This window comes from Phoxinus phoxinus (genome assembly GCF_949152265.1).
Source record: "Phoxinus phoxinus genome assembly, chromosome: 3".
Taxonomy (NCBI): domain Eukaryota; kingdom Metazoa; phylum Chordata; class Actinopteri; order Cypriniformes; family Leuciscidae; genus Phoxinus; species Phoxinus phoxinus.
This window is the reverse complement of record NC_136878.1, coordinates 40,239,122-40,262,143: the sequence shown is the minus strand read 5'-3', so window position 1 is coordinate 40,262,143 and position 23,022 is coordinate 40,239,122. Positions and strand designations below refer to the sequence as shown.

The 23,022-nt window shown below is 40.9% G+C and overlaps 1 protein-coding gene across 3 annotated transcripts in view; it reads right to left on the bottom strand.

The window, feature by feature from the left end:
- rasa4 (RAS p21 protein activator 4) overlaps positions 1 to 22,577 on the bottom strand; it is a 52,279-nt gene extending 29,702 nt beyond the window's left edge. The window contains exons 1-4 of one of the 3 annotated variants that reach the window (XM_079606557.1): positions 21,993 to 22,577; positions 8,051 to 8,107; positions 5,412 to 5,525; positions 3,865 to 3,926 (exon numbers count right to left, since the gene is read on the bottom strand). In XM_079606557.1, the coding sequence (XP_079462683.1) occupies positions 3,865 to 3,926; positions 5,412 to 5,525; positions 8,051 to 8,107; positions 21,993 to 22,057 (298 nt within the window). In that variant the 5' untranslated portion in view covers positions 22,058 to 22,577. Of the gene's footprint in view, positions 1 to 3,864; positions 3,927 to 5,363; positions 5,386 to 5,411; positions 5,526 to 8,050; positions 8,108 to 21,992 lie in introns of those variants that run through there. The other 2 variants (XM_079606559.1, XM_079606558.1) reach the window with 2 other exon arrangements.
- Positions 22,578 to 23,022: the final 445 nt, after the last annotated feature.

The following is a 23,022-nucleotide window of genomic DNA, read 5'->3' as shown; positions in this document are numbered from 1 at the left end:
ACAATATTAAAAGCTTGATTTTCACCACATGGGGACTTATGTTTAAATTACTTTGCAACAAATTAGTTTAAAATTAGCATTCTCCCTTTTGTTTCTTTTTTTTTTTAGAAACAAGATCCACATTATAACAATGCAGGGGCGAGATGCAGATAAAGAGATTTAACTAATATCCTCAGGGCTTGCACATTCTTCTACACATCTCCTTTCTAAGAATGTCATAATTAGGGTCTATATGCCAAACGTGCATAATCCGCCAACATTCCGCTGTCAGCTAATTACACACCATCTCGCACTGTTATCGGTGTGGTTAGACTATGATTTGACTTATAGCGAACTTGAATGTTTTACACCCTGTCAAACCAAGGGAAACTTGAGCACATGGCTATTTTTGTGCTCTGCAGAACATGTCCTTTCGCTAAATGCTGTTTCAGAGCCCTCAGAGAAAAAGGTTATGTGAGGCCATTTGTTCGTAAGGGGTGAGGGTGGGAAGAGGACAGACAAAGAGAGGGAAAGAGCCAGCATAAAGACTCATTCACAAGTCAATGAAGGCTGACTTGTGTTATAGTTACTGTAATAACCACTTCTTTTCACAGCATTTTACAAACTCTGTGGCTCATTTTTATCATATCATGCCTGGTAAAGACATGTACACTACTGGTCAAAAATTTGGTTTTGTTTAAGAAGTCTCTTATGCTCACAAAGGCTGCATTTATTTGTCTCAAAAATACAGTAAAAATTGCTTTATTGTGAAATAATTTTACAACTGAAAATAGCTGTTTTCTTTTTAAATACATTTACAAACATAATATATTCTTGTGATGGCAAAGCTGAATTTTCAGCATCATTAGTCTTCAGTGTCACATTATCCTTCAGAAATTATTCTAATATGCTGATTTGGTGCTCAATTATTATTTATTATTATCAATGTTAATATCAGTTTTCGCTGCTTTCATGATGAATAGAAAGTTCAATGAACAGCATTTAGAAATGTCTTTGTTTAACTTCACTTTAAAATATATCACATTAGAATACAGTTCTTTTAAATTGTAATAATGTTTCAAAATACATATTACTGTTTTTATTGTATTTTTGATCAAATAAATGTAGATATGCAGCATAAGAGACTTCTTTCAAAAACATAAAACAAATCATAATTATTTCAAACTTTTGCACGTTAGTGTATATAGTCAATGACAGCAAATTGTGGGGAACCAGACGAGTATTGCGAGCTAGATTCGAACCAGCATTACCCACATAAGAACCACAGCTCAATATGTTAAGAGCTGCTGCAGTCCTGAAATAGGGCTGTGGTTGCCGGGCAGCATTTAACAAGCTCGCAATCATCATTAGGTTATTGTTAAAGGATTAGTTCACTTGCAAAAAATGTTTTGCTGATAATTTACTCACCCCGATGTCATCCAAGATGTCCATGTCTTTCTTTCTTCAGTCGAAAAGAAATTTAGGTTTTTGAGGAAAACATTCCAGGATTTTTCAACACAGAATGGATTTCGCAGACCAGCACAAGACGAACAATTGTGGTTAAAAGTTATATACATATTTTTTAATATGCCCGATCGTTTCGCTAGATGAGACCCTTATTTCTCGACTGGGATCGTGTAGAGACTTTGAAGCTGCATTGAGATGGACATTTGAACCTTCTTTTGAACATTGGGATAGATGGTTGCCATTAAAGTCCATTCTGTGTAGAAAAATCCTGGAATGTTTTCCTCAAAAACCTTAATTTCTTTTCGACTGAAGAATGGATGACATCGGGGTGAGTAAATTATCAGGAAATTGTTTTTTTAAAATGTGAACTAATCCTTTAATGCTAATAAGCTGAGTATCTAAACAATCATTATTATACCCTATCTATCTGAGACACCAACACAGAGAACAAAACTATGTTAATGAATGATTTAGCTTTTCTATTCCATTACGGATAGCCTGCGTTGTAGGACTACTCAGCAACACGTCATAGGGGTACAACAATGAGTGATGCTTTGTTCCATTTTGTTCCATTTTGTGTCATGATAATGGATAACCCTGCCGTGCCCTTGCCCCTCAGGCCCACTAGACATGAGTTACAAGCCTAGACAACCACAATGACTCACCAGCACTCAAAACACCACCTCACAGGAACCCCACCAGATTGTGTGCTCATATACACGAGGGAGTTTTCTACAACTATGTTTATTTAAAGTCATCTCATGCACAATTTTCCTTATCAGTATTGTTGCCTTATAAAAAAAATAAAAAAAACATTTGCTTGAGAAACATTTTGAGCAAAATTATGTAAGATATTAAGGGTCAGAATTACTAAATAGGGCAAATTAGTGCGAGAGCGCAATCCCATAAAAGATGGGAGTGGAAAGTTCACGCAAGTTAAGGAACAGACGCAGCCGGATTATTTCCATAAAGACCAACACAATCTACCAAGAGCAGGTTTGGTTTAAGACGTGCTTTTTTTGGCCGTTAAATAATGGTGCAAATACCAGTAAATTGACTAGCGCAAACCTTAGTAAATCACCTTGCATGATTCATTTAAATACTCTCCTCTCATAAAGTTTGCATCTGAAAGGGAAACTCCTACAAATGCATATGCAATAAAGTCCGCCGCAAAAATGTCCAAAAAGTGTCCTCGCCTTTTTAGCGCTATATTTTCACTGCGTCTCTTAAGTAAATCCTGACAGTAGTTTTTTAACATCAAAGAGGGTTTGCGCTGGCACAAGCTGTTAGTAAATCTGGCCTTAAGACTTGTTTGCAGAGAATATGACTAATTCAGCTCCTTAGCCCGTGTGTCCACCAAAGCGTTTTTTCCAGAGGCTAGTGTATTTTCCCATTTATTTCAACGTTTTTTTAAAAGGCGCAGAGCGTCTATTTCACGCTGAGTGCTGAACGCTTAGCATTTTTTATCCGGTTGTAAAGTTGAAGAATGTTTAACTTTGGGTAAAATGCAGCAATCATCACGGTCACTTTTTACCAAACCATCCAATCACAGTGGAGGAGGGGTGGGACAAATAACACACTGACCAACCGCCACATCCTGCTTGTACAACGATTACAAACAGCAACAACAAGAACATATCTCCATCCAAAACTAGTGCCAGAGCAAGTACATTACATTGTCGACATTTTTATATTCAGAAACAAATTATTTGCAAAATCAGATTCTAACAGTCCCGTATAATAGCACATAGGGCCAGATTTCCTAAACAGGGCAAATTAGCGTTAGCGCAATCCCAAAAAAGCGCAGATGGGAGTGGAAATTTCTGCATGTGATCTACTGACAAATTAAAGAACAAAGACGCAGCCGGATCATTTCCATAAAGACCAACGCAATCTACCAAGAGTAGTGTAAACTAAATTGGCAAAAAATTAATTTGCTCTCCTCCCATAAAATTTGGAGTCTGAAAGAGAAACTCCTACAAATGCATATAAGGCCAGCCGCAAAACAAAAATAACTGTCCTCGCCTTTTCAGCACTCATTTTTCACTGCATGTCTTTAGTAAATCCTAACGCCAAAAGAGGGTTTGCGCTGGCACAAGCTGTTAGTAAACCTGGCCCATATTGTCTCAACTGAAAAAAACTGATCTCTAACCTTAGTATTAAAAATAGATGTAGCAGATTAAACTAAAAATGACTAGAGGAAGTTTGTGGCTTCTCACAGTCACATGACACTCAAGTGTAGTTTCAAGTCCCCATTTATGATTGTGTGTGACTAAGGGTCAGACTTGATTATTTGTCACAACTTTCTTGCAACACTCTGTCTGACAATCTTTTGAAATTGAGAAATCTTGTTGGCTCTGGATATTGATTTCCCTTTTCACCACAGCGACTGAATAAAGACTGTAGATACTCTCTTACCTTGAGGTTTAGCAGCGAGAACCTCCCTACTGATTGACGCCTTCCCAATGACATCATCTCGGCTGTGAACAGAACAGTTTTTGAGACTGTAGGCTTCTACTGAGCAGACATAAGGGTCTCACTTTATATTAGATGTCTTAAACTACTATGGACTAACATTTAAATTAATAATTTGATAAAATACACTAATTGTGTACATACATGTACATGTTTTTAAATTGTGCTTATTTATTTTTAAATACCTGCATGTCATTACAGCTTAATTTCTGTAATTACATCTACACTGCAATTAACCCACCAACCAATGCCACCAAACCTGTCCTAACCTTAACCAGCAAGTAATACTTGTAATACTTGTAGTATTAGTAAGACTAATAGCAGCGTGTTTTGCAATAGCGCATGAACACAGTCACACGTTGTACCTAATAAATTTTTTTTATGCAAGTACATAGTAGTTAATGACACCTAATATAAAGTATGATTGTCTTACATGAATCACAGTTATAATGCTGTAACAATTTATCATGGTAATTATGTCAGTAGTTGAAGGTGAAGTGGAAAATAATTATTTTTCTACATTTTATGAAGATAATAGCCATGCTAAATTCACTTAAAGGAGCACTCCCCTTTTTTTGGAAATAGGCTCATTTTCCAACTCCTCTACAGTTTTCGAATCCATTCAGCCGATCTCCGGGTCTGGTGGTAGCACTTTTAGCATAGCTTAGCATAGATCATTGAATCTGATTAGACCGTTAGCATTTCTCTCTCAAAAAAATTACCAATGATTTTCCTATTTAAAACTTGACTCTTCTATAGTTACGTCGTGTACTAAGACCGACAGAAAATGAAAAGTTGCGATTTTTTTAGGCCAATATGACAAGGAAATACTCTCATTCCTGCGTAATAATCAAGGAACTGGAACCGGGTCCAGGAGGCACAATGATATTACGCAGCGCCTGAAAATAGTCCCCAGCTAGGTAACTTCCAACGTGACGCCAGACCTGGAGATCGGCTGAATGGATACGAAAACTGTAAAACGGTAAAACTCAGCTGCTTAACTCTAGGGGAGTTGGAAAATGAGCCTATTTCCAAAAAAAAGTGGAGTGTTCCTTTAAATGATGCTAGCATATTGTGGGAGGATCCAAGAGTCAAGCGGTGTGTCCGAAATCACATACTAGGTACTACATTTGAATTTACTTCGCAACCATTAAAAAGTACATTCTATATACTCTGAATATGGGTAATATGAATGAAATTTGGACAAGGGTGACTTACAGTGTAACAACAGTATTCATTTCATTAGCTTGTGCATTCCCATTTCCATTTTTGTGGTTGAGTCACTGTCGACATGTCGGACTGCTCAAGCAGCCATAGCAATGTTTTGAAAGCGACACTTTAGGGAAAGTCAACCTTAACGAATGGCTTACTCATAGATGACTCTGCACATCAAACTTTAACAGGAAAAAAGTATTTTAACAAAGAAATATCACACACTTCACCTTCAACCATGCAGTATGTAGGTTAAGTAGTAGTATGTAGGTTCAGACCTGAGAGAGTCCTCATCCAGCACATAAAAAGACACTGTCCGAAAGTAAGGAGAAAGATGGACTGTGTATTCTTCGCCCCAAAACGGAGACAGTGTCTTCCATATTGTTGCTGTCCTGAGAGATAGATTAAAAAAGAAATGTGAAAAGTTGCAAATGTAAAAAAAAATGTTTAATTCATCCTGGTATGCCTATAAAATGTCACAGGATGAAAGTTGTCATTTATACTATAAATTACAACTTTCATTCTGTGACATTTTGGACATCAAATCTGTTACTCGTTCAGTACAAAACAATTAAATTGTTGAGTCTGAAACAGAATAAATTTGTAAAGACGCAATTGTGTGTTTTAAAGTCATAATTGCGTGATATATAGTCGCAATTGTGTGTTTCAAAGTCATAATTGCGTGATATAAAGTCGAAATTGCGTGTTATAAATTCAGAATTGTGAGATATAAACTTGTAATTGTGAGAAATAAACTTTGTGTAATTCCACGCAATTCTGACTTCATAACTCGCTATATGGAATATTATCCTATATTAATTCTAGTTTGAGTTTATATCTCACAATTATAAGAAAAGATGGCAGAATTGTGTGATATAAAGTTGCAATTGCGTGTTATAAAGTCAGAATTGTGAGATAAACTCGCAATTGCGAGAAAAAAAAGTTTATTTAGTTATAAAAATAAATAAATATATATTACTTTTTAGTTTATAACACGCAAGTTTATAACACGCAATTGTGAGTTTATATCTCGCAATTCTGACTTGAAAACACGCAATTTCTACTTTATATCTCACAATTCTGACTATGTATCTGGCAATTCTGAGAAATAAAGTCTGAAATGTGAGATGTAAACTCGCAATTGTGAGATGAAAGTTGCAATTATCTTTTCAAATGTTTTATTCTGTGGACGGAAACAAGCTTCCATAGTTTTCTGTCATTGAATTAATGCTGAAATAAAATTAAATATAAATATTAGACGAAAAAATTTACCTTAAAGGACAAGTTCGGTATTTTACACTTAAAGCCCTGTTTACAGATCGTATCTGATGAAATAGAACGGTTAAGAGTAAACTTTGGACACATGCTCCTGTCCCGAGAATTTTAGGTTTATTTTCGCTCCCTCCCCCCCCCCCCCCCCCCCCCACAATGGCAGTCTATGTGCACTGGTAGATTCCTTCCTAAAAACACATTAAACTTTCGTTTACAAAGACGTGAAACTCACCGAGTAGTCAGGGGTGTTCACTGATACGGTCCCAAAAAAAATCGCTGAAAAAGATGCATTCCAACAGGTTTTATCGTAGTTTTTGTCCAACTCCATTGACTTGTATTGAATGTGCTGTGTGAGGTACGGTATTACTCCGCCGCTGGAGTGTCTATTATTCAAGCTCTCAACGGAAGAATCTGGGTGTGACACGTTTGGCAAAATAGGTCCACAAAAGCTAAATAAACCTAAAATTCTCGCGACAGCAGCATGTGTCCAAATTTTAATCTTAACCGTTCTATTTCATCAGATACGATCTGTAAACAGGGCTTTAAGTGTAAAATACCGAACTTGTCCTTTAAGAAACAAAAATTAGACTAAAGCTAAATAGAAACATTTTAACAACAATAATAAAAAAACATACTAAAATTAAAATGAAAACTGAACATATAAAAAATGTAAAATATTAATAAATACTATAATATACTAAAATCACATACATCATCTTGAAATAAATGCGATGTCTGGCAAAGACATTACATTGATTTCTATTTAAACATTAACAAAACCATTCAGCAGTTTTTCTTTATCTGCAGTGATAGACAGCTGGTTCGTATACAAATGTCAATATCAAATCAGGACTTCTAAGCAAAGATTAGCATTTTGTCAATCGTCTAATGCGAGTGTGCTTTGTATATCACATAGTCAATCACCAGACTCACAAGGCTTATTTACTGCGTTAGCATAAAGCTAGCCCGACGAAACAAACATCAGACTACATCCATACTTAACCTTCAGATTTGGTATACCAGGGGAAAAAATGTGACTTATTGCCCAAAGAAATCATTGTGGCTCAGAGAACAGTCAGTAACATTCACAGTAGAAAACTGTAGTATGATTGTTAAACCTTTCAGTCGGCTGGAAAATACGTTATTTTTATGGGCCCTGGAAATAAAGTGAGTCACGGTAGAGTGAATAACAAATAAAAGAATATAATAAACTTTATAAGTTCAGTGTTCTCACTTCTCTCACTGTGGTAGTGGTTTCTACTGTTTTTGTGCATGTAAAATGGATTTTCATTTCATTTTCATAGAGCACCAGGAATCAATATGCCCACACTGTACTGACGGTCACAGCATATATATTCTGAGTTTTGAACCTCAAACTCAAATCAGAGGAAAGGTTTGTTTAGTATGACCTTTATATAGCTGCCAAGTGTGGAGGTACAACCACACAGCAATCTATGATGCAGGAAGGATTTCAATTATGTGGCACAAATTAAATTAGTTCTGCTTCACAGAAAATTTCATTTCTAACCTGTTCGGTTTATGATAATTTACTTATTATAGGCTGTATCAACACAGACCAATATTAGATCACCGAACACTTGTGCTCAAATTGAAATGTGCAGGGAAAAAAAAAAATCATACCTACCGAATTATCGCCTCATTATCAATTTTCACGATGCAGTATGGATCACTGCTTCCAGTTCTGCAAGTGAAATGAACAATAATGTTATTGCATACTGGCAACAAACTCAATAGTTATTAATCTCATGATCACACATGATTGGTTTATGCAATCAAGATTTTGAATTGCATGTTAAAATGATGCTGTTGCTCTCTCAGATCGGCAACGAGGCTTATTTAAATAAAGATCATTTATAGTTTGCAAGGATAAATTAAAACTGTATCTTCTTATCATATTATTTTATTCATACGTTTTTAATTATGACCAAGAATGATTTTATAGCCTTATTTCATAGAAGTATCCAAGTTCCACAAAGAAACTTCCTGATGTCCTGGAGCTTTGAAGAAACTTATGAATTGTATTAATATTTCACTTCAAACGACCTTTATCAATCCAACCATGAGATCAATGAGATTCCAGAGGGAAGTCATTTTATGGGTAATATATATTTAAATCTAAAGCATGTGCCAAATGTATGTACTAATGTAGGCTTTGTATTCATGTTGGTTTTTATATTATTTTAAAGAAAAGTATGTATGAAATTATTATTATTATTTATTTTTTACAAATATCATGAATTAGTCATTCATAAAGATCATGTCATTTTAAAACCTGAACAAACTTTGTCCTAAAAGGATCATAAAAATGACATCATATTGATTAATACATAGACTTATTGACATTGACATGACACAATTATTCATTCTATTATAAGACAAAAGTATTGTCTATGATGTCGTTTCCTGTATTTTTCTCCACATAACTTTGTTGGTCACACAACATGACTTTGATTTGCCATTAAAAATAAATATTTAGAATATTTTAAAGGGGTGGTTGATTATATTTCACTTTTTTAACTTTATGTTAGTTGACATCACTAACCCTAAAATTCACATAAACCCCGCCCCCTGAACACGATTTATAGATTATCAAGAGAGAATATGCCAATCAATGACTAGAAGATACACATCAGCTACATAAATTCATCAACTAACCATTCAGAAATGTCCTGTTGCATTTTACATGTTGTCACTTCTTATTGAGTCTCTCCATCATTGTCTGACTCCGGTTTGAACATAAAAGGCTAAACGTTTTTGAAATTTTCATTGCATGTGAGTGCAAGCTTCTGTAGCTCCGCCCTCTCTCCTAGGAGCAACAGCTCATTTGCATTTAAAGGGACAGACAAAAAACGTTTTTGCTCACTCTCAAATATGTGGGGTATTTTGAGCTAAAACTTCACATACACAATCTGGGGACATCAAAGACATCTTGTGAAAAGGGCATTATACCACCCCTTTAACAAAACTGCTTCAATGCGGTAAGATTTTCTAAGAAGTAATAATAAAAAACTGCCAAACTTTCATCCTGCACACGCCAATTAATGACATTTCTATGGGATGAAAGGGAAATGCTAACACATGGCTTTGTCCAGGTATTATATACTCCTCCTTGTAAATTACACACTTTAGATGTAAATTACAGGTACAATCATATCTTCCTGTTCTTTGTCCAACAACAACAAAAAAATGCTTTTCTGTGTGTATACCATTTCCAATATTTTAAAATGAGAGAACCATTTTCATTCTGACATCCACTGTCTGAGGTGAACATTTGTTCATTGCAGGCTGTCTCAGATGAGCTGTGAATTGACATAGAGCATTTGTAGAGATGTCTGCTGTCACTGTGAGGATATTGAAATTCGTCTGTGGAGGTAATGACTGCTCTGGGCAACTTTGGTGAGCTGTATGAGTATTTGAGTGTGTGTGTGTGCGGCGAGAGGAGAATGAGTGCATCGTGCGGTGATTCATCTTCGCCTGTTGTTATCAGTGTAATAGGGAAACCTGTGGCTGTCAGAATCAGGTGCTACATCAAACAGCACTGAGACTTGGCAGTTAAACCACATACTATCATCCTCATGCCACCTGCAGGAGGAGGATAGAGATGATGACAAAAGAAGGAAGAGGAGAGATTCCTCTCTCGTTCTCTCTGCTTCTCTTATCTTCTGTAGCCATGATGTTCTGTTTGGGGACTGAGAGACCCCAGAGTCATTTTACTAGTCAAACACATACTTGAAATTGAAAGTTGTCATGAAATGAAAATTCAACTGTCTATTTTGTAAATGCATGTTATGGACGTTATTCTGAATTATTCACCCAAGTACACTGAAAAAAATAAATCCGTAAAATAACAGAAAAAAGTACTTGCAGCTTATTACCTGGGCATTGCAGAGTAATTTTACGGACATTTTCCGTTAACTCTAAAACACAACGCAATGAGGTTCAAAATTCAAAACAAAGGTTAAAACACCTGTAAAAAATTGTCAAATTAATACAGTAAATTATGCCCTATTTTTACAGATTTTATGTGTGTATGCATATTGTTCTTTATTTGTTTTTGACCTTGTAATGATTTCACAGCAGCAAACGATCCAATCAATTACCGAAAAAATCAAGCACTGCCTGCCTACATTCTTCTTGTTCGAGAAGCCGTTTCACTCGGATATACATTACAATAGGGATAAAGAGACTATCACAACTTCCATTTCATGTCGACTTTAAACTTAGATGTAGATTACAAGGTCTGTTTTAACGTGACTGTAAAAATCAGGCTGTAGGACATTTTCAACCATCTTAAAAACATAGTAGCCTAATTATGGTGAAAAATGCTGAAAAACATAACGCAGTGGCCACTACGGGTGTGTTTGTTCACACTTTTAGCTCAGTTCTTTTTGGTCGGGACTACAAAAAACGTACTCGGTTACTAACGTAACCTCGGTTCTCTCTAGGAGAGGGAACGAGTACTGCGTCGAAGAACGCTACGGGAAAGATATTTCTTTGTCGAGATTGAAGCCAAAAATTAATCCTTAATTTTGTAATATTGTAAAACGCTTTTCTGAAGCATACAACCTAGGCGGAGCAATACAGCTCACCCATTGGCTGCTCTGCCAGAAAAGCACAGCCTATGCGAGGCCAGGACGCTGACCAATGAGGACGCTTCGCGCCCTTCTGCGTCACCTCCCGCCCAAACAGGCGTGGCCTAGGCCTATAAATACGAGCATAGCTGTCTAACACGCCGATTTTCGTCAATGAAGCGACGCAGCGTGGACACGCACGGCATGAGACGCAGTACTCGTTCCCTCTCCTAGAGAGAACCGAGGTTACGTTAGTAACCGAGTACGTTCTCTTACGTAGAGTTCTCTCGTACTGCGTCGAAGAACGCTACGGGAACCCTATGCAAACCGCCGTGCGTGTTCTTGGATCGACACAGACACCTAAGGGCGCGCGCGCCCTGGTATACAAGCGCCTACCCCAAGAAGTATAGGGAGAGCGGCTAAATAGCATCATCCCTTATAGTAGTGCCTCTTAAGGCATAATAGCATATATATGTAATATAGATATATATGAAGGGTAATAGCATGCTCATGGGACACATTGTCAGTGAGTGATGCTTAAACATTGAAGTGACCTGGGCCGCAGCGCGGGGCAGGAACACTTATACATATTAGGCATTGAAGTGACCTGGGCCGCAGCGCGGGGCAGGAGCACTTGTACATATTACCATTGAAGTGACCTGGGCCGCAGCGCGGGGCAGGAACACTTATACATAGTCTTCTAGACCGAGAGCAGTTTAGCCTGCAACGCAGGAACCTCTAGGTTACAGAACCTAATAAATGTAGACGGGGAGGCCCAGCCTGCCGCCATACAGATATCATGTAACGAGATTCCGCTATACCAAGCCCATGAAGAGGCCATGCCTCTCGTGGAATGTGCTCTGATGCCCAAAGGGCATTCCAAGCCTCTAGATGCGTAGGCTAGCGCAATGGCGTCCACTACCCATCGAGATAGACTCTGTTTCGTTGCGGCTCGTCCCTTGGAGCGCCCGCTGAACGAAACAAAGAGCTGCTCCGTCTGTCGAAAAACAGCGGAGCGGGACACGTAAGCTCTTAATGCCCTGACCGGGCAAAGGGAGCTATTTCCGTCCTCTGAGGCCGGCATGGCCGACAGGGAGATGACCTGAGCCCTGAACGGTGTGTTGAGGGACTTAGGCACGTACCCATGCTTCGGTTTCAATACGACTATAGAGTCGTTTGGCCCGAACTCCATACAAGAAGCTCTCACTGAGAGCGCTTGCAAGTCTCCCACACGCTTCACTGAAGCGAGAGCCAAAAGAAACACGGTCTTGAGAGACAGGTGTTTCATGTCAACTGAGTGAATAGGCTCGAAAGGGGCCCCTTTCATAGCGTTCAACACTGTAGAAAGGTCCCAAACGGGGACTGAAGGAGGCCTTGGAGGGTTTAACCTCCTGGCGCCTCTCAGGAAGCGGACCACCAGGTCGTTCCTGCCTAGTGAACGGCCAAGCGTTGGATTAACGAACGCTGATATGGCAGCCACATAGACTTTGAGCGTGGATGGGGTTCTTCCCTTATCCAATAGCTCTTGCAAGAAGGAGAGAATCTCCGGTTCTCCACACTGAAGTGGTGACAGACCTTGATCTGAACACCATCCAGAGAACACCGACCATTTGGAAGCGTAGAGCCGTCTAGTAGACGGAGCCCTAGCTTGTTCGATCGTGTCTAACACTCCTCTTGGGAGGTTAGCGGGTACCCGTTTATGGCCCATACGTGTAGGGACCAAAGCTCGGGGTGAGGATGCAGAATCGAGCCCTTGGCCTGTGAGAGGAGGTCTCTCCTCACTGGAATCGGCCACGGGGCAGTACTTTTCAGTCGCATCAAAGCTGGGAACCAGGTCTGATTCGTCCAGAATGGAGCAACTAGCAGTACTGAGCATCCGCTCTCCTTGATACGCTCCAGCACTTGAGGCAGGAGTGAGACAGGAGGAAAAGCATAGAGCGGGCGGCGGGGCCAGACTCTGGCCAGCGCGTTCGCGCTCTTCGAAAAGAATTCTGGGCAATGAGCGTTTTCCTGGTTTGCAAACAGGTCTATTTCCGCTCTGCCGAACGTTTTCCACAGCAGACGCACTGTCTGTGTGTGTAGGGACCACTCTCCCGTAGGAACGTTGTTCCGTGAGAGTCTGTCCGGGCCTACGTTCAAGTGACCTGGCACGTGTATTGCTCTTAACGAGCGCAGGTTGTGCTGGGCCCACACCAGTATGCGTTCCGCTAACCTGAATAGGTTCCGGGATCTCACGCCACCCTGGCGGTTTATGTAGGCTACTACCGACATGTTGTCCGAGCGGACCAGGACGTGGTGTCCTTTTATCCGGGGACAGAAGCGCCTCAGCGCAAAGTCCACTGCCATCATTTCCAGGCAGTTTATGTGCGGTAGTTCGGCTCGCTCTGACCACTGGCCAAAGAGCGGACTGCCGTCGAGCAGTGCTCCCCAGCCTGAGGTGGACGCGTCCGTGGACACCACCTTCAGGCTCGAGGAAGTCCCCAGGCTTACACCTGACCGGTACCAGTCTGACGCTCTCCATGGTGTCAGGGCTGAAATGCATTCCTGAGTGACCTTGAGGCGATAACGACCGTGTAACCATGCTCGGCGCGGTACGCGCGCTCTCAACCAGAACTGTAGTGGGCGCATGCGCAGCAGGCCCAACTGCAGCACTGTTGAGGCTGAGGCCATGAGGCCCAGCATTTTCTGAAATCTCCTGAGTGGCACTATGTGGCCGCTGAGGAAGGATTTCGCCATTGCAGGGTATTTTGCCTGCGCTGTGATGACAGCTGTGCTGTCATAGACAGTGAGTTCAGATCCAGTCCTAAAAAGGAGATCCTTTGACTGGGAAACAGTGAACTTTTCTCCCAATTGACTCTCAGACCTAAGCACTCGAGGTGATCGAGAATTAGGGTCTTGTGGCGGATGCGTTCTGAAGGTGATTGAGCTAGAATCAGCCAATCGTCCAAATAATTCAGAATTCGAATGCCGCGGAGTCTCAGGGGTGCCAGCGCCGCGTCCATGCACACTGTAAATGTACGAGGTGCTAGAGACAGGCCGAATGGCAGGACTGTGTACTGATATGCCTGGCCCCCGAAGGCGAATCTCAAAAATCGCCTGTGACGTGACGCAATTTGTATGAAAATACGCGTCTTTCAGATCTATTGCCATAAACCAGTCTCCCCGGCGAATCTGCGCGAGGATAGCTCTGGTCGTGAGCATTCTGAACTTTCGCTTTGTCAGCGCTTTGTTCAGATGCCTGAGATCTAAAATGGGTCTGAGACCCCCGTCTTTTTTCGGTTCCAGAAAATATCTGCTGTACAGACCCCCTTCGCTCTGAGCTTGAGATAAAGGCTCTATGGCCCCTTTGCTCAATAGCTTCGCTATTTCGGCTCGAAGTAGATGTGCTACTTCTGTTTTCACCGTAGTTTCGACTTTCTCCGTGAAACGGGGAGGGCGTCGATGAAACTGTAGCGAATAGCCTCTTTTTATAGTCTCTAGCACCCATTCTGAGACCCCGGGAAGTCATTCCCATGCATCTGCACGTGTGACTAGGGGTTGAATGTAATCTGGGCCCTGGTCGCGAAATGGCGGCGACACGAGAGCAACCGTGTGCTGTGACATGGACGCCGTGGCGTGTGAGGCGGGGGGCATGTTTAACACAGTATGCATCCCGCGCGCGCTCAGCTCTCTGTGTCGAGAGAGAGCGCGCGGGACGAGTCCCGTAGGGCTCGTGATGTTTGTGAATAAACGTGGGCGCTTGGTGGCGGGCACATTTATAACACCGGGAACACTGTTTTTGTGTACTGACTGACCGTTCGTTAGTTTCGTTTTTACAGAAACCCGCGGAACGTGCAGTGTGTAGTGGTTGTGGGCACTTGGCAGTGGGTCACGCTCACTACATGTAAAACACAATCGGCATGAGCCGATTTTATGTGTGCAGACCCTGTGTTGTTCAGGGCTGTGCTTGCACGGGTTGAAAAACCGGGCTCTGGTCGCGAAATGGCGGCGACACGAGAGCAGTCGTGTGCTGTAACATGGGCGCCATTGCAGCGTGATGCGGGGGCGCGCTTAATCGAGCGGGCAGCCCGCGCGCGCTCTCAGCTCTCTCAGCTGAAAGAGGGAGCGCGCGGTGCGAGCCCCGTACGGCTCGGCATGTTTGAGAATAAATGTGGGTGCGTGAACGCGGGTACATTTATAGCACTGGGAAGTACTGTCTATTAGAACTGACTGACCGTGCATAGGTTTCGTTTCATAGAAACCGTGTGACATGTAGCTTGTAGTGATTGTGGGCGCTTGAAAACGGGCACGCTCACTACATATAATGCACAATCGAAATGAGTCGATTTATGTGTGCAAGCCCTGTATTGTGCGGGGCTGTGCTTGTGTGTACAGATGGGCACTGGGTCGTGGGCATACAGTTATACACATTACATCATCGGCCATGGCCGGGACACCGTGTAGCACAGAGAGTACTGTCTATCAGAACCGACTGACCGTACATTCGTTTCGTTTTTACAGAAACCACGGGACATGCAGTGTGTAGTGATTGTGGGCACTGAAAAGCGGGCACGTTCACTAGCTTACATGTGAAGCACAACCGACACGAGTCGATTTTATGTGTGCAAGCCCTGTATTGTGTAGGGCTGTGCTTGTGTGTACGAATGGGCACTAGGTCGTGGGCATTACGGATACACACATTACACCATCGGCCGTGGCCGGGACACCAGTAAATACATTTTCAGATTTACCTGGGGCGTCGTGAAAACGGCGTCTGTGTGCAGGCAAACGGGCATTGATGCCGATTTGGTGACTGCAAAATACACTGGCACGGTCGCGAATGTTGGGACTGTGCGAGCGAGACATTTTAGTGAAATCCGGCCGCGGCGGGATTTTAACACTGTAGCTTTCCTCGAAGCAGAAATGCGCATCCTGGCTGAAAACGGGGCTTTCCGGGACTCCGCGATTTCTTCGTGAATTCAGGAAGAAAAAGGCGCGGGTCGTGAGGACGGTAACGTACGTTCCTCTGCAGAAAAGCAGCCATCCAGCCGGTAAGCGCATCGATGCTGGTCTTTCTCCGTCGACGCTCACGAGCGGCGGGGGAGGGGAGATCCTCGGAGCTCGCCCATCCCTCGCTACCCGAAGCGAGGAGAGAACAGCAGTCGTCCTTCACAGACACGGCTTCATCTTCCTCATCCATGACGGACGCGGCGGCACACAGCGGCCCTTGTCCGTCGGTCAGAGAGTCCAGCGAAGCGGGCGGAGGAGCTAGCGGCAGCAGCGGCGAGCACCTCGTGGTGAAGGGAGGTTCCGGGCTCCGCTGAGCACGGCGCTTTTCACGGCGCGGCACTACAGCGGGCGGAAAAGGGTGCAGCTTCAGTAAATGAACGCCAGGCGAGTTCGCAGAGTCACCGTAGGCATCAAATTACAGCGATGGCAGCCGCCATCGACGAGAGCTGAAGCTGCGTGATACTCACAGGCAGGAAACACAGCACGTGGTCCCTGTCGCTGAGCGGGGCTCTACACGAGCCACAGGAGGTGCGAGACATCTTGAAAAAGACGCTCGGCTCTTTTAGTGTGGAAAAACTGTGTGACGCGACGGCGAACACACACACAAAACACACACACATAATGTAAAGGATATTCCACGCCGGAGAAGCGCAGCAGGGAACGGCGGCTGAAGGCGGCGATGACCAGCGGCTTCAGGTAAGAGGCGCGTCCTGCTGAGGTGCTTGTATCCAAACGGCTGTGGTGGCTCGAATCCAATCCAACGATGCGTGCAGCTTCGTGAATTTAAGAAAATCGGCGTGTTAGACAGCTATGCTCGTATTTATAGGCCTAGGCCACGCCTGTTTGGGCGGGAGGTGACGCAGAAGGGCGCGAAGCGTCCTCATTGGTCAGCGTCCTGGCCTCGCATAGGCTGTGCTTTTCTGGCAGAGCAGCCAATGGGTGAGCTGTATTGCTCCGCCTAGGTTGTATGCTTCAGAAAAGCGTTTTACAATATTACAAAATTAAGGATTAATTTTTGGCTTCAATCTCGACAAAGAAATATCTTTCCCGTAGCGTTCTTCGACGCAGTACGAGAGAACTCTACGTAAGAGAACCCCCGATATATTTAGTCCTGGTTCGCTAAGTGTTCACACTGTCATTTTTAAGACTGAACCTAGAGATACAAAAACAACAACAACAACAACAAAACATCCAAAACAATGCTATGTTCTGAACTAAATGCACTCGTATGTGTGTAGGGGTGAACGCACAACCTAACGTGGGGCTAGTTGTAACACACTTGTTTTAAAGATGCAGTCCGTAACTTTCAAAATAAATTTTGAGCAAGTACATAACCAGCCAGTGTTCAAAACTATCTGCTTGGCTTAGCTCGATTCAAAACGGTAATAATGTTTTTAAGTCCTGGTACTGGTGGATTTCCACGGGAAATTCGAGCATGTCTTTCCGCCATTACGTCACATCTGTACTCATAAAGAAGGAGTCTCGGCTAGTAGGCTATATTGCGTGTGAGGATGTTGGAGGTTGAGATTTTTAGCCTTTTCTCACATCACTTGATATAATTAAACTTATCAATTTGATGGTGGATCCAGAAAGGTTCAAACGACAATCACCAGTGACAACTGGAGATTCACCCGTGTAAAATGCAAAAGACTTCGGAGTGGCTAGTCACGCAATGCTGATGTCGTTAACATTAACAATTTGAGAACAAAGTATTATTTGACGTGATATGATAAGCGATCATTAGATTTAATCAGCGCGATTTACTGCAATGGTTTTTTCCCTTAGTTCGTCAGAACAAAAGTGGATGTTGCTTGTTTGGATGACATTTTCAGGTGAAAATTATTATATTGGTCATACTTCCAAAAAGTATAATCTGTGATTCTGAATGACAGTATCCACACCGGCGCGGTGACTGACAGCCGCACATTCTCCTCAAAACATTGTGTTCATCCGCACTGTGCCGTGCCGAGGCACAACCCGCGTAAAGTAGATAATTCCGCGAATAACTGCAATTGCAGATTTTGAACAGAGATGGCGACAAAGAGGAAATAATACAGACTGCAGCTTTAAATACTTCCACACATGCAAGGATAACGAAACTTAGTGTATTTACAAGGCACAGCTGTTGCCTTGTTTGTTGTCAAACTTAAAACATTTATTTATTTTTACTTATTAAAAATGCCATTATTTTATATGAAAAAGTTAATAATTGTATTTTATTGGAAAAATATTTAAGTTTGTATATTTTTTTGATTAGATCAGATAACATTTTAATCTTTCATATGGTCATGTTACAATGTGCCCCTCACATGTTACGGTGGGGCATGTTGTCATATTTCACTTCCATTCTTTTGTGGTAAATCAAGAAAAAAGTATACACTGTATTAATAAAACAAAACCACATAATTGTACTAGACGTGTGAAATTAATGCGAGAAAAAAAATACTCAGTCTGAACCCTAAGTAGGTTTACACAAACTGAGAAAGTCAAAAAGTGTTAGGTTGTGCCCCGCTCATTCCTACATATGATGGTAATTTTACCAGCTGAAAATTATAAAATATGTAAAGTGTAAAGTCTAAACAGTGGCATGAATTCCTCCGTTACACACACAAATGAAGATCTGCTGCGAGGTGACGGCGTTTCCGATGCCTGTACTGAACGGGATAAACCAGGTACGTTCTGACCTTTTAGGGTCCCATCTTGTGACATCAGCACGTCCTGTTTTTGGTTTGCTGCATGTGTACATGTAAATTCATTTGATATGAATTTTTAATTGATTGATTACACACACATCTTTGGTATCTCTGGGATCTAAGACATAACAACATTAAAGTCATCTCAAGAGAACACGAGGGTAAAGTGGGTTCTGTGTCACAAATACATGAATCTGGCTTGACAGAGTCCAGGCCCGTGTTACAACGGAAGCTCTTTAACAAGCTACACTTTCATCTGTCTGCATGCTCTACACTTGGACCAGTGGGTTCATTTGTTGTTCTGGTTCAGACTATCATCTCTTGTTGGATCACACAACCATGTCACCTGTGCAGTTTATCTGTACCTGACTAATACCGAGCCTCATTCTGAACACAAATCTAACTGCCAATTGAAATCTGAGAAGCTACAAGAATAAGATGAATTATGCTCTCAGATTACAACTAAGTTTAGGGCTGCACCATTAATCAAAATACAGTCAAAATCACGTTATGACATACATAACAAAGGCATGTCCCAAACTTATTGTGAACCACTTAAAATGGCTGTTGTCAATAACATTTCTGCTTGGAAGAAAAAGCTTGATAGTTTAACGTTTGAAAATGAAGAAATTAAGACAGCTATAAATATTAGCATTGTAATATAGACTAGAGTTAGAGTAACAAAATATTGTTGTTGTTATTGTTATATTATTTTTCTTAAATACATTTTTATCTTACAGCAAAATTTTTATATTAATTTCTTATTTTGTTTAAAACATACAAACATGCACAGCAAACCTGGAGCGTTTTATCGCATTTTAAATCACAAATGCAATTTTTCCCCCCCAGAAAAATCATAGTTTTTAGCCCTAAAAATGGCTATATAATCAAAATCGATTGCAGATATACTACTTTAAAAATAAGGTGGTTAGGTTAGGGTTAGGTGGTTGTCTGGGTGTTGTTATGTGATTCCTATGTTGTATTGGATGGTTGTTATGGTGTTGCTAGGGTAATATCAAACAATGCAGGGTGAGTTACATAAGCAATGATTACTGACAACTGTAACGTGTATGTTCTGTTTTGGTTTTTCGTTTTCATTCTGTTCCCTGTTTTACTTTGACCGCGTTCTGTTCCCTAGTTAGTTTCCTCGGTTGTTAATTAATCCTCCACCTGTTTCTGTTCTGGTTAATTATCTCTCCCCGTTGGATAGGCAACAACGGGGTTAAAGGAGCACCGGGGTAAAAGGCGCCTTTGATTTTATTTTTCCTCTAAACAACTAAATGGCACAAAAACTTGCCAAAGCACTTTCCAAAACATCCGCTTTTCAAGATGTGATCATGGGCAGCAGCGCAAAGTTGATTTTGAAAACGGTCTCCTTGTAAACAACAAAAACACGAATCTCTGAAGACGATGACGTCATGCACATGCGTAGTAGGCCTACGTGTTCAATCTAAAGTGTTACATCGCCATCTAATGGCCTGGCAGCAGAATAGCCTACAGCGTTTTAGCCGTTTTTGCATATCCGTGTGAATTAGGGCTGGGAAACGATTAATCGCGATTAATCGTTTCACAGCCCTAGTGTGAATGGGGATCGTTTTTGACAATGGTGTCGTCTGTACGCGGAAAACTCAAAGGAAAAACTTCTCCGTTCAAGCATATCATGCCGTGTAAACGTAGTTTCCTCAATTTGTTGTTCAGTCTTGTTTGTGTTAATCGTAGTTGCATAATCTTTCTCCTGAGTTGTCCTGTGCCCGTTGGATTTAATTATTAAAGACTGTTTGTTTTTTTATCTTGATCATCGTGCGCTTCATTGTAGCCACACACTCCTGACAGCAACAATATCTGATTGCACTTTCTATTTATAATGATCTTGTAAAAGTCCCAATCAATGAACATTTATCTTACGAAACAAGTGCTCATATTCCCTTTTCCCAGGTGCTGATTACTCACCAGCTGCTTGATTATAATTAGCATATCTTAAACAGTCCAAAATCTACTAATCTTTCCAGAGCCTTGCATTCATTTAAAGAAAGGTTTATACTATTTACTAAAGCTCAGTCAGGGCATGTGTACATAAAGAGGGATGGGTTTGTGGAGAACGTGTACAATCTCTCAATCTCTCTCCACAGCGTCAATACAAACACTCCACGTAACATCTGCTCAACGGTTCGGCCCACCGACTAGTTCACTAGTAATTTAATTTATTCTTACAAGGAAGTGAAATTATCTCAGGAAAAGAAGGGCAGCGAATCACATTTCCATTGCATTGACATGACCACACTGTTGAAATGTTAATGCAGATGACCTTACTATAGCCAATAAAGTCATTTCCTCACAGAATGTGCAGAGCTGTCTTTTCCACAAACAGAAGCATATAAACGGTCCATCTGGGCTGTTGTGGTCAAAATCATAGACATGTGAGTTTCCAACCTCATACCAGACAAACTAAAAAAACACAGAGCTGAGTGCCAAATGAATTCACAATGGAATGCTGCCAATTTCAAACAGGAAGCCAATTAACAAGCTTAATTCATTTACACTGCTCATTAATGGTTTGAAAAGAGTGTGTATACAGCAGTTTGCTTCCAAAATCACTATATATATATATATATATATATAGAGAGAGAGAGAGAGAGAGAGAGAGAGAGAGAGAGAGAGAGAGAGAGAGAGAGAGAGAGAGAGAGAGATCTGATTGATGAATCGGATGATGTGGTTGATACACTGATGAGTAATATCTAATAATAATATTGATTCAGAGAAATGCACTATATTATGTTTCTGTTATAGTGTAATTCCCTATACAGGGAGCATTAGTAACGCATTACACAAAAAAACAGCTTTTTAAATGTAATTAATTTAAACTAAAACCATCATTTAGATATTTATATCACACATATTTATGTTATTTATGGTTAAATTATATTATGATAACAGGTTATCATTTTGTAGGCTATACAGTATATGCACTTTCATTGATTTGTTTCAAATTTAGTAGGCTATAGGATATATATTTATGTTCATTAAAATGCCAGAACTGTTCTTTTAAAATCTATAAATCTTATTTGTTTTATACGTTTCATTGTGGGGGAAAAAGTGTAATGCAGAATTGTTTTTTTCTTGTTTTTTTAAACTGAAATGCTCTCTAATAAGGTAGGCTATCTGTGAATTTATTATACTGTATCTGTCAAATCCCACATACTGCTTTCAGTATATTTATCATCATGTAGGCTACTACACTTAAGCACCTGTCTTCCCACATATTTCTGTGTAAATCATCGTATAATTTTCACATAGTTAAGTCATCAGCACTTACATGTCCTTGATTGGCAGGTTCTTTCCTTCCACAATCCTGATGAATAGTGTGCTTCGTTTTGCCATGCTGTCATTCAGTGACTATATCACGCGCCGTCACTTCTTATTCCTTCAATAACACGCATGCTTATAAGCATTGCAGAAATTATAATGTGCGTTCTATCTATAAAGCTTCTCATGTAAAGCTTGTGCTGAGAAGCGGCACCGCTGTTCAGTCCAGCGGTCGTCCACACAATCCACGCGTTACACACACAGGCGGGTTTGATCTCTGTGGGTTGTTTGTATGGAGGAGGAGTGACTGACTGACTAGAACAAACACTAGAAGAGAGACGGTGACGCGACGCGACTAAACTACAACGCTCCTTTTAGAATAATCACAACTGATTTTAAAGTACGCGACTGTACGCGGCTTTGTTGAATAATAATGCACTTTTGTTGTGTCGCGTCAAGTGGAGACGAGGTGTGGCGACGGGTAAATTGAATTCTCCGTGTGAGGGAAAGAGGCGTCATTTCTCAACCTCGAGAGAAAGAGATACCTGAGATAAGCAAACAATTATCTTGGTAGACTATTCGATACTAAACACACGAAAAACTACTAGGGTTGGTTACACTTTTTATTCCAAGTTTTGAAAGTCAATATTTGTTTAGACGTGTATCTTTGAAGGCTTGGCTAAAAGCTGTTAAACGTTAAAGCGTTATAAGACAGGGGGTTTTAAGCCCTGGGGGCAAGGAAGTGTTAGGGGGTCCGTGGACATTTTTAGAGAAAAACTGTAACATGAATAATAAGCTTAAAATAAATTCAGTTAAATTCAATTATAATATATATTCCATTACATAATAAAATATGAAAATACAAATTTGATAGGCTGATAAGATAAAAACTTGAATAAATTGAATAAAAAATAAAATGTATTAGGCTACAATAGTAGGCTACACAGTTTATTGTTGGGGGGGGGGGGGGGGGGGGTCATATTTTCCAAATAATATTTTATACATAGCCTAGGCTACTTATATTTTTCACTGTATAAATT